Genomic DNA, 10,878 nt, shown 5'->3' with positions numbered 1-10,878 from the left:
TTATTATTTCTAGTGTTGGTTGTACTGCCCTGATTGAAGATGAATAAATTAGAAGTTTTCCCGAAAAAAACCCTAAGTTTAAGTTATTTTCTTTCCGCTATGACTAGTGTTGTAGACATGCAAACACCCGGAGGACTAAGACACCACAATAATGTAGTACTACCGCATAGCCTCAAGGATACAGAAAAGTCAAAAAAGACAAAAGTAACATGTCAATAGGTGCTTCTTGATATAATAAATATAATAATTATTGTCGATTGTTTGAACAGAAAGCGAATATCATCAGCATCGAGCAATGAATCCAGATGCACCGCAAAAGTTAAAATAAGTACAGCTCACGCAAAAATTAAGAAGTAGTGGCATGATGAGCGGCCAGGTATGTTGAGACTAATCATAGTTGAAAGCAATTTAAACTAGTAATATGTATATGTTACTAGTCCATATTACTATGTTCATAGTGGGAGTAACATACGTGTCGTGTCATGCAACATTTAATTTATTAGTGTGTAAACTCATCTTGTTTTGATATGTGTGATGTTAAGTTATAGGATGAGTAACTAGCTATGTTAATCAAATCATCTCTCTTCTTATTAAATTATTATCACATAAGTAAATTTATTGAGTTGGATTTTATATTACTGCTGAAGTTACTCTCATTATGGGCTGGTGTGGACGATAAAAAAGGTTGCGTATGTGAGTGGCTTTGGTAAGGCCAGAGAAGTGCGGTCCAACTGGCTCGCGTCGTCTGCCGGGCGACCGATCGGTTGGTGTGAATCGTTAGCCATACGAAAAGGCCGAGGAGTTATTAGTAACGTTGGTGAAGTTGGAGCCCTTTTGTGCATATGTTGCCATTATGCATCGCGACTTGGGACGGCATCAATCAAATTATTCAAAGCCCAGATCTGATGCAACTTGTCCACTGTATAGAGCAAGAAAAGAAGAGATTGTGCAGACGGAATCTCGCCCGGCCTGAGCCTTTTGGTAGGTGGTGTTGGATGGATCGTTAATTAATCTTCCTCAATCTTTTGTCCGTTTTGATTGATGCTACGCTTGGAGGCAGATGCAGACCATGGCCATGCATGGGGTCTCTCTTCTTTCCTAGCTCGACATGGCCTGACATGCAGTCTGCAGGTTCTGACTGATGGAGCACCGGCGTGAGTCCAAGGAGGCGGCGGGGATAGTAGATGAGGGGGAAGACCAAGAATCTCCGGAGATGCACAGGGGCGTCCTCTCCGATACAACCCCTCAAACCAGAGGTTAGCCCCTCCCCCTCTCACTTCGCATAATTAGTTAATTCTCGTTCGAAATTGGGAAGAATGAGGTGCGATGTCCCTACTTTCCTGTTTGGTTAGAACGATGAGCCGTGGTTAAGCTTGCTTCATTTTCATTTTGTGTTTGGTTGGACCATATGAAATGATTAGGTTGTTGTTATGACGTTTGACATGAAATGGTCCGGCACATTCTCAATAATCGGTACCCAATAGGGTGTCACTTGATAAGTAAGTAAGTAAAAAAAAAAATGCCCCGCGTTGCTCTGCCGCTCTTCCTGTCTCCTCATCTGGCCTTCAGCACTACCAAGAAAGCCGAAGACCGCCCATGGTGAGCCAGGTCATAGATGATTATCACCTCCCAACTAAGTTTCAAACGTCTGTTGTCAGAGAAATGAGGAAAATTTCTCCATGATCCATATCATCAACTATGAAGGTGTCCTCCTTCACACCAAGACTAATGCCACAAGAGTGACCAGTCACTGGAAGCCATTGCCACGCAAACGAGTGGTGAGTCAGCCCCTGAAGCTCCTAAAGGGAGAAGTCCTATCTAATCGTGTCCTGCAAAATCCTCAATATCCAAGTCCTCCTTGCGAATGTACCCAATTAACTAATGCAGGCCGAACCCCTGAATGTTCGAGCACGACAATTTCATGAGGTCCACCATTCCAAATCCCAAATCCTTCTCATGCTGTTCTACCTCCCTACAGGTCGAGGACGGGCACGAGAAGAAGCAGGCGGGCTCTCCCGCATCCTCCCTGCAACATCGTCCGACACGGACGCCTCAGCCACCGTGCACGTGGTACCATCACCTTTGTCCCCTCCAATTCCCATTCTGTTGCTCGAGCTGCGAGCCGTCTCGCCGCATCTCAGACGCGCGTGGCGCGCCGGGAAGCGCCCAACAACGGAGGAGAGCCTTTGTGTGGTCAACAACTTGCTAGAATCAGTTCCTTGACTCGACTCTAGTGATTTCCTTGGCACCTGAATTACATTATGGTTTTATTTCCATGACCAACATCGGTCTTAATGTTTTTCTGCAGAATTTAGCTTTTTCACACGGTTAAGGGGTGCATTTCTATATGGGGTATAAGTGCACACATCGATATTTGCTAACTAAATGCATTGTTGTTTATGTGTGTTCAGATGTTTCATTCCGAGGTAGATGCAGAGTCGGGGAGACGGGCCCCCCGATCAGTGCTTCACTTGGCGCCATGAGAACCCTTGTCTGGAAGCTGGACATGCTGCTGCTAGCGCCTCCTCCGGGATGCTCCTCCGAGAGTGTCAAGCTTAAGATGCAGCTCCTCAAAGAAGATATTGAAGAGATAAGCACCTGCCTTGATGCACTGTCACAACTGGAGGACCCTCCCCAGACGGCCAGGTGCTGGATGAATGAGGTGCGCGATCTGTCTTACAACATGGAGGATTACATCGACAGCCTATACGTGCAGGCTGCAGACCCCTCCTTCATTGCCGATAACATCAAGATCACCAGATCCCACCACAAATGGCTAAGTCATGTCAGGGCACCCAAGAAGCTTACGTGGGATGAGCAGATTGTGGGATCAGTATCAGAATTCAGGACATATGTTGGCGACGCGATGAAACGACACAGGATGTATGGTCTAATTTTTTTTAGCACCTTGAGGCATACACTTGTGCCTGTTGGCCATATGCTTCCAACGCCAACACCGTATGAAGTAACATCTGACATAGTAATCAATGACCGCATGAATGAGTTTATTAACTCACTGACTAACGATGGCGCCGATCAGCAGCAGCTCAAGGTGGTATCTGTTCTGGGATCTGCTTGTCTTGGTAAAACTACATTTGCTAGAGTGTTGTACAACAGGATTGGGTTGCAATTTGATTGCCGAGCTTTCATTCGAGTGTCCAAAAACCCTGATATGAAGAAAATTTTCTGGGACATGCTCTTGCAATTGAAGCGGCAGCAGTGCCCACCACAGTATTTTAAGGAGGTTGATCTCATTAATATGATAAAAAATTATCTCCAAGACAAAAGGTACTACTGTTTTTCTTCATATAAAAATATACTAAATCCCCTGTGCCCTAAAGCCTAATATGATTTAATCAATGGTATGCAGGTATTTCATTATTATTGATGATCTGTGGTCTGCATCAGTATGGGATATTATCAATCGTGCCCTTCCGAAGGGTAGTCATGGCAGCAGAATAATAACCACTACACAGATAGAAGATGTTGCTTTCAGATGTTGCCGTTATCAGTCAGAGCTTGTTTTTGAGATGAAACCCCTAGATGATCATCACTCAAGAAAGCTATTCTTTAACAGACTGTTTGGCTTTGAAAGTGATTGCCCTGAACAGTTCAAAGAGATTTTAAATGAAATTGTTGAAATATGTGGTGGTTTGCCACTTGCAACAGTCAGCATAGCTAGTCTTTTAGCAAGCCAGCCTGCCCTGACAATTGATCTATTGACATACATCCATCAGTCATTGAGCTCTCTTTTCTCGGCGAATCCTACCTCAGAAAGAACCAGACAAGCACTGAATCTCAGCTTCCACAATCTTCCTCAATGCTTGAAGACATGTTTGCTTTATCTTAGTATGTATCAAGAGGGCTACACATTCTACAAGGATGATTTGGTGAAGCAATGGATGGCTGAAGGCTTCATCGATACAACAGAAGGGCAAGATGTGGAGAAACTTGCAGAGAGCTATCTCAATCAACTTATCAGTAGAAGATTCATCCAACCTATACGTATCAACTTCAACAATGAGGTGTTGTCATGTGCAGTTCATGATGTTGTGCATGATATTATCACACAGAAGTCCGCAGAAGAGAATTTCGTTGTTGCAATAGACTACAATGAAGATAACGCAGATCTTTATCACAACGCCCGTCGACTCACTCTTCTCTTTGGCAATGCAAGATATACCAAGACACCAACAAGAAGCATCACAGAGTCGCAAGTTCGGTCACTCACTTTTTTTGGATTATTTGAGTCTATGCCTAGTACTAAAGAATTCAAGTTTCTTCGTGTTCTAAACCTTCACATATCTGGTTATGGTGGCTCCAAAGAACTCGGTCATGACGACAACCCTGTAGACCTCAGTGTGATTTCAGAACTGTCTCAATTGAGATATTTGAAGATTGCTTCTAATCTCTGTGTAAAATTGCCAGACTATATGGGAGGGCTGCATTGTTTGGAGACACTGGATATTATGGATGCAGTACTCCTTAAACTTAGAATCGGTGTCTGTCTCCCATACTTGTTGCACTTGTATCTCAGTCTCCATCATGAGAGAAATCTGCAGAATTGGATTGACGAGATATTGGAAGTTAACAGGATGAAACACCTGCAGGATCTTCGTGTTACCTTTTCTTCTGGGCAGTCTTCCTCTCAGGAAAAAAATATGTTAATTCTGAGGTATTTTATGAGCGGACATGAAAACCTGAAAACTATAGTAGTTGCTTGTGACTCCTCAGACAAGGTTATTGATGGCGCTTCAGATGCATCCATTTCATGGGATGACATGGTACCTCCCCCACTCCTCCAGAGATTTGAATTCTCGCGGCACAGAGGCTGCATATTCTCACAAATACCTCCGTGGGTTGAGAAACACAAGAACCTGAGCATTTTGAAGATTGCTGTGAAGGAACTTAAGATGATTTGTGTTGGTATTCTCGGAGGATTGCCTTCCCTCACGTCTCTGTCGCTGGGCGTAGAGACGGCCCCCGTTGGCAAGATCATCTTTAACGTGGCAGGGTTCTCAGTTCTCAAGTACTTCAGGATGACGTTCATGACTGGTATAGCTTGGCTAAAATTTGAGGAGGATGCAATGCCTAATCTCTTGAAGCTCAAGCTAGTTTTCAATGCCAAGTCCCGACTGGACCGACGTCAACATGGTACTGCCAATATTACAATCAATCATATGCCAAGCCTTAAAGAGGTCTCCGTAAAATTTGGGTGTGCAGCTGCTGATATAGAGTATGCTTTGAGGACCTTTGTTAGTAATCATCCGAGCAATCCTACAATCAGCATGCAACCAGTGGATTTTAGTTCTTGTGGAGAGAAAAACACAAAACGGAAACATCAACTGGATGGGGTTGTGGAGGAGGAACCAGATGAATACTACAAACAACAACCAGATGAGATTCAGCAGCATGAACCAGTTGAATATTACAAACACCAACCGGATAAGATTGCGGAGGAAGAACCAGTTGAATACGACAAGAAACTGGAGAGACCAGCAGAGAAAAGGTACTTCCAATGTTCATTCTAAAAACAAGGAAATATGTACGCCTCCACTTCAACATTGATTCTTCAGTTAACCTGACTATTTCCTCATGTTCTAACGAAGCTAGTTAAATGGTTGTTGTAATCGATCAGGATTTCAAGGCCACCGGAGTCCTCTTCGCGTCTGCATGATCCAGGTACATTTTCGCATACACTGGTGCTAATAGAGACGTTTTGCCATCAAGTTAACAAAGTTACTTTGACCAATTGGGGAAATTTAGAGGCTCTTGAAGACAAAAAACACTAAGCAGTTTTTTCTTTTTTCTTTTTGGAAAACACTAAGCAGCTTGTCCCAAAATTCTCTCCAACTGTCCACTTGTCACAAACTAACAATTCTCTCCAACTGTCCACTTGTCAGAGAAAGAGGCTCGAGGGGGAGAAGGCGACAGGAGTCAATCCATCCAGCTGGATGTAAACAAGGTGGGCCTGCATGAGTTCACCTTGGACGTGCTCAGGTCCGCCACCAGCAACTTCTCGAAGGAAAACCTTCTCAACCCGGAAGAACTCCACCCTAACATCTACAAGGGCGCCCTTGAGGGCACTGTCATGGTCATCATCACAAAATTCAACTTCAGCTTGCCCGTAAGCTCTTAGTGTCCCTGCCAAATCCTGCCTTCAGCTGGAGATTTAAATCACCAATCACAACAACTCATTGATTAATTAATTTCATTTGTGATCGATCAGTCAGACTTGAAGTATCTTGAGATGATGCACCATCCTCATCTAGTGAAGTTGCTGGGCTACTGCAACCAAGAGTGCAGTATACTCGTCCACGAGTACATGCCCAGGGGCGACCTCAAGCATCACTTCTTGGAGACCAGTAAGCATGCATGGTGACTTGGATTGAACTGATTAATACTCCACCGCCCCATAATTTAGCTTGCAAAATCGTTTTACATTACGGGACGGAGGGGGTAACATTCATGCAGTGTTAATTTACTAACAGATGTGCATATATGCACAACTGTATGGCTGCAGATCTCATTGGGTCGTTAGCATGGCTAACACGGCTCAAGATCGCTGTCGGAGCGGCCAAGGGGCTGGCTTTTCTACACGAGTCAGGCGAGCAGATGATGTACTACAGTGGTTTCACGGCTTCTAGCATTCTGCTTGACTCGGTAAGTTTCACATCACTTGGTCATAGTATATCCCTGTGTTTTACCATAAAAACCAATGATTTAAATAGCGGGCTATGAAAAATAGCGGCGGGCCTCCAAATCAGTTATAGCGGGCTATTTGTGAAGACGACCATTTAGCGGCACCTGCTGAAAAGGCTATAGCCGGCTATCTAAAACTATGATAAAAACCAGGAAGACTGCACATCACAATCAATTTTAATTTATGCGATCACTCATCATGTTAAGGTTATTCTATCCTAAAATGTAGGGTCCATGCTTCCACCCAGAACGATCTGGGTTTGAATCAATTGCAGCTCATTTTTCATTTCTACTCCGAAATTAAACATGCTGACAGATTTCAATCCCACGACCACATAGATTTCAAAGAGAGTAAGAAACGGCTAGCTGTTGTTCAAAAAGAAAAAAGAAACGGCTTAGCGCTATGATACCACTCGCTTCGTTTAACTTACTGAAACCATACCCAGCTTATTTAATCTGTTGCCAAACGTTTATATTTAAATCTGTCTGATTTTTTTTACCAGTAACAATCTATGGAGAATGGTGTTTCTGATTACCTCAGAAAAACATCATGTAGTCAAATGTACCATACAAAATACATTAAGGTTAGACTAATTAGGGAGAGGTAGAGCAGGTTGGTAAGATCGCAAGCCGGCCCTGGTCCGGTTTCCTCATGTTTTAACCTGGTTGGTGGAGTTTAGTGTAATTATTATTTTAACCTTGTGCTTTGTGATATAACTTTTAGGATTACACAGCGAAGCTGTGGGGCTTTGGGATGGGGAATAAGGATGACTCCACGGTGCCAGCCAGAATAAAGAGCGACGTGTACAACTTTGGTGTGGTGCTGCTACAACTGTTGGACCCGAGAATGGAGAGGCAATACTCGCGGTCGGCAGCGTGGAGCACTGTGAAGGTCGCGCGCCGGTGCTTGCAGAGCAAGCGCAAGTACCAGCCTCACATGCGCAACGTCGTGAAAGCCCTTGAGCCGCTGCTCAACGATGACAGCACCGGCAAGCAGCAGTCAAAGAAAACTAATTTCTTACGGTGCTTTATTGGTAGCAAAACTGGTGGAATTGGGGAGGAAGAGCACGTTAAAGTATCCAAACATCTTGTGGATGGGGCAGTAAATGAGAAAGGGAAAACTAAGACGATGGACGGGGCAGTAAATGAGAAAGGCAAAACTAAGATGATCGAAAAAGAGCCAGACGAGTACTACAAACAACAGCCAACAAATGACATGGACATGTTGGAAGAGCCAGACGAGTACGGAACACACGCAGACATTTGGAACCAGGCACTAACTGGGCGCTAGATGCGCCTGGAATCTGATCCGCGCGATATCAGTAAGGAATTTTCTGTCTGCTTCATAACGTGTATGTTCTTCTGAAAGCGTCATTTGACACAGACACAGCAAGCTCACTGATCTTTACCCATTTCTTCTATCTGTTGCCTCTGACACCAGGCTCATCCGTTCCTGACCATGTACGACAACCTGAACATTGATCTTTTTGACTACTTCATGACCGCGGGATCACCACTTGCCACCTTCAAGTAATGGTCCTATAACCCCACTGAAGAGTACTTACATTGTTACTGCAATTTTCTTACAATTCCACTGATGTCCTATTCTCTTCTTTTTCCGTAGGGAAACTGCGTTTTGCGTCAGACAAATGCACAACCATGTGCCGTGAGATGGAGGACTCATCCTCCTTTTCCACGCAATCTCTAGAGCAAAGATAACTGAAGCAAGTGGTTGGAGTTTATTCCCCTCCCGTTTGTACGTGAGCTGGGTTGTGATGATATCTCTCAACTAAGCATGCCAGAATTGGCTGCATAATCATACATGTACGACTTCCTAGCGTGAGTGAGCATCAAAGTTTTCCCTGGCCGCATACCAGAGCTGTCCACTTTTTTTTTCTAGTGCAAAGAATACCTATGGCCTGCACACTGAATATTCATCAGGTGTTCCTGCTTCTCTGAATGATATGTGCAGTTGCGTTTCTGAAGTTTACAGGAGATGCTAGAAATTTGATGTTCTTTGGAGAAGCTACTTTAATTAGTTTGATGGTCTTTCATTCATGACACTGGTTATCGCGTGGGCTGGTTTGCAGAAGGACAGCAAGACTGAATTTGTTTTTTCATGCAGAACAGATTGCACTCTATGCATTTCATAGCACTGTGATGATACTCATCGCTCGACTTATGTTCCCTTTGCACCTAATGATGAATTGGAATTGGATCATCAGGTGGTGCTGGGTGTGCCAGACAGACCGCTATGGTATATGAGTTCTAATGATGGAATATGGCCTCCGTCTCCTGAAGATGATGAAATTCTACCAACAAGTTCCTCCTCCCTATACTTTGGCTTCTAGTAAATGAGTTTGTTTCCATGTATCCCAGTTTGGTGGGCTCTCTGCCGTAACAAAGCTCACCAAGTAATGTATGTTGTCATATATTTGGTCCTGGTCGACATTGACGTGTCCGAATTTCATAGAATTTATTTACGATGATCCTTTATTCAGTTACAGTTACAGGATCACCCATTTGTACGTTGTTGGCAAGTGTTTTATTTGTAGAGTTTGTTTGTTCTTTTTGGTTTCCAAATGGACCAAGCAATCAATGTTATCAATCATGTATCAAGAATGGATGTTGTATAGAAGCTACTACTGTATTATGCACGGAGAGATCGGCAGCCTCTATCTTCCTATGTCTGAACTAAGAATGTCTTCTGAAAGAAAAGAAAATATGGAAATCTTCCTCCCTAACAGAAGAGAGGACGGAGGGAGAAGCTGATGGCAGATGCTTTTCTTTTTGTTTGAGCACTAGAGTGTGTTGCGATCGAGAAACTAAGACCACGCCCCCGCCCGAGCCTCGATAGCATCAGGATTCAGGAACCCTAGCTTGTAACTACAGATCCAGCACTTAGAGATCAAGCTGCCATGCGTCCCTCCACTGGAGCCCAGGAATGGGATGGCGCCGACGCCGGCACCGGCAGAAACACCCCCACACGTGTGCTCGCTCGAATTACCACGCGGATCGGACGGCCTCCGAAAATTCAGAGGCGATTTGGTAAGTTTTTTTTCCTGGTGGCTATGTTTTCTCAACTCTGCTCTGTCCTGTCGTTAGCTTCCTCTGCCTTTGCTCCGGTTTCTCAACTCTGAATATTTCTCTGCATCTTGAGGTTTCAGAGATGTTGCCTGCGTCCTCGTTCTAATGCCGGCTGCTGTCTACAACCAACCACGGGTGAACTCACTGGTGACTCCGCTCCGCTCCCCGTCCCTCCCTGTGTAGCTAGGTCTGGGCGCCGCCCAAATGGAAGGGAGCGAGGACGGCGCCCGCCGCCGCCGCCCCCAAACCCACGCGAGTGATGAGGCCGTCGGAGTGACCCGCCTCCATCCCCAGGTTCACGCGAGCCAGGAGGGATCCGGAGTGGCTCGCCCTCCTCGCCAGATCCACGCCACTGGCGACGGCGCCGGAGCGATCCGCCGCGGCGGAATCTTCCCGGCCTCGCCAATCGAAGACGAAGACCTCCTGAGGGAGATCCTCCTCCGTCTTCCGCCGCAGCCCTCCTCGCTCGTGCGGGCCTCCGCCGTCTGCAAGCAGTGGCGATGCGCCGCCACCGACCCCAAGTTCCTCCGCCGCTTCCGCCTCCACCACCGAAAGCCGCCCCTCCTCGGCCTCTTCCACCGACGCAAGGATGATATCGTCTTCACCCCCATCATGGACCGTCCCGACCGAATCCCTCCAAGGCGTTTCCACCTGCATCTCCGCGACATCGACAGCCACAACATGGGGACGGTCGAACTTCTAGATTGCCGCCACGATCGCGTCCTTCTCACGGACAAACGCCGGGATGAGGTCATCGTGTGTGACCCCATCACCAGTGAGCAGCGCCGCGTGGACGTTCCGCCATAATTCATATAAAAAAGACGCTTCATCGGGGCTGTGCTCTGCGCTACCATCGACCAGGCCCACGTGCACGAAAGCTGCCACTCGAGCCCCTTCAAGGTGGTGTTGATCTCCTATCTCGGAGGGGATAATCGACTTATCGTGCGTGTTTACTCCTCGGAGACTGGTGTATGGGATGATATCATTTCAACAACCGGTTCCTATTATCTGTTTGATTATGGTATCCCTGGGCTGCTTGTTGGTAATGCACTTTACTGGTTGTTGGATATCACAAGCGCTGGCATACTT

The 10,878-nt window shown here is 45.7% G+C and overlaps 1 protein-coding gene across 9 annotated transcripts; it reads left to right on the top strand.

Moving 5' to 3' along the window:
* The first annotated feature begins 756 nt into the window (after window positions 1-756).
* On the top strand, window positions 757-9,365 carry LOC123182931 (disease resistance protein RGA5). Of its 9 annotated transcripts, none has more exons than XM_044595626.1 (12): window positions 757-981; window positions 1,132-1,256; window positions 2,412-3,288; window positions 3,371-5,509; window positions 5,639-5,682; window positions 5,904-6,127; window positions 6,230-6,365; window positions 6,524-6,663; window positions 7,427-8,024; window positions 8,144-8,232; window positions 8,327-8,526; window positions 8,928-9,365. In XM_044595626.1, exons 2-9 carry the CDS (start codon window positions 1,142-1,144, stop codon window positions 7,991-7,993), a joined length of 4,242 nt encoding a protein of 1,413 aa, XP_044451561.1. In that variant the 5' UTR covers window positions 757-981; window positions 1,132-1,141; the 3' UTR covers window positions 7,994-8,024; window positions 8,144-8,232; window positions 8,327-8,526; window positions 8,928-9,365. The 9 variants fall into 9 exon arrangements, with proteins under 9 accessions (XP_044451561.1, XP_044451557.1, XP_044451558.1 ...); XM_044595622.1 differs by having other exon boundaries at window positions 8,833-9,365; XM_044595623.1 differs by having other exon boundaries at window positions 8,828-9,365.
* The last annotated feature ends 1,513 nt before the right edge of the window (window positions 9,366-10,878 follow it).

This window comes from Triticum aestivum, chromosome 1D, assembly GCF_018294505.1.
Source record: "Triticum aestivum cultivar Chinese Spring chromosome 1D, IWGSC CS RefSeq v2.1, whole genome shotgun sequence".
NCBI classification, from domain to species: domain Eukaryota; kingdom Viridiplantae; phylum Streptophyta; class Magnoliopsida; order Poales; family Poaceae; genus Triticum; species Triticum aestivum.
This window is presented reverse-complemented; position numbering and strand designations above follow the sequence as displayed.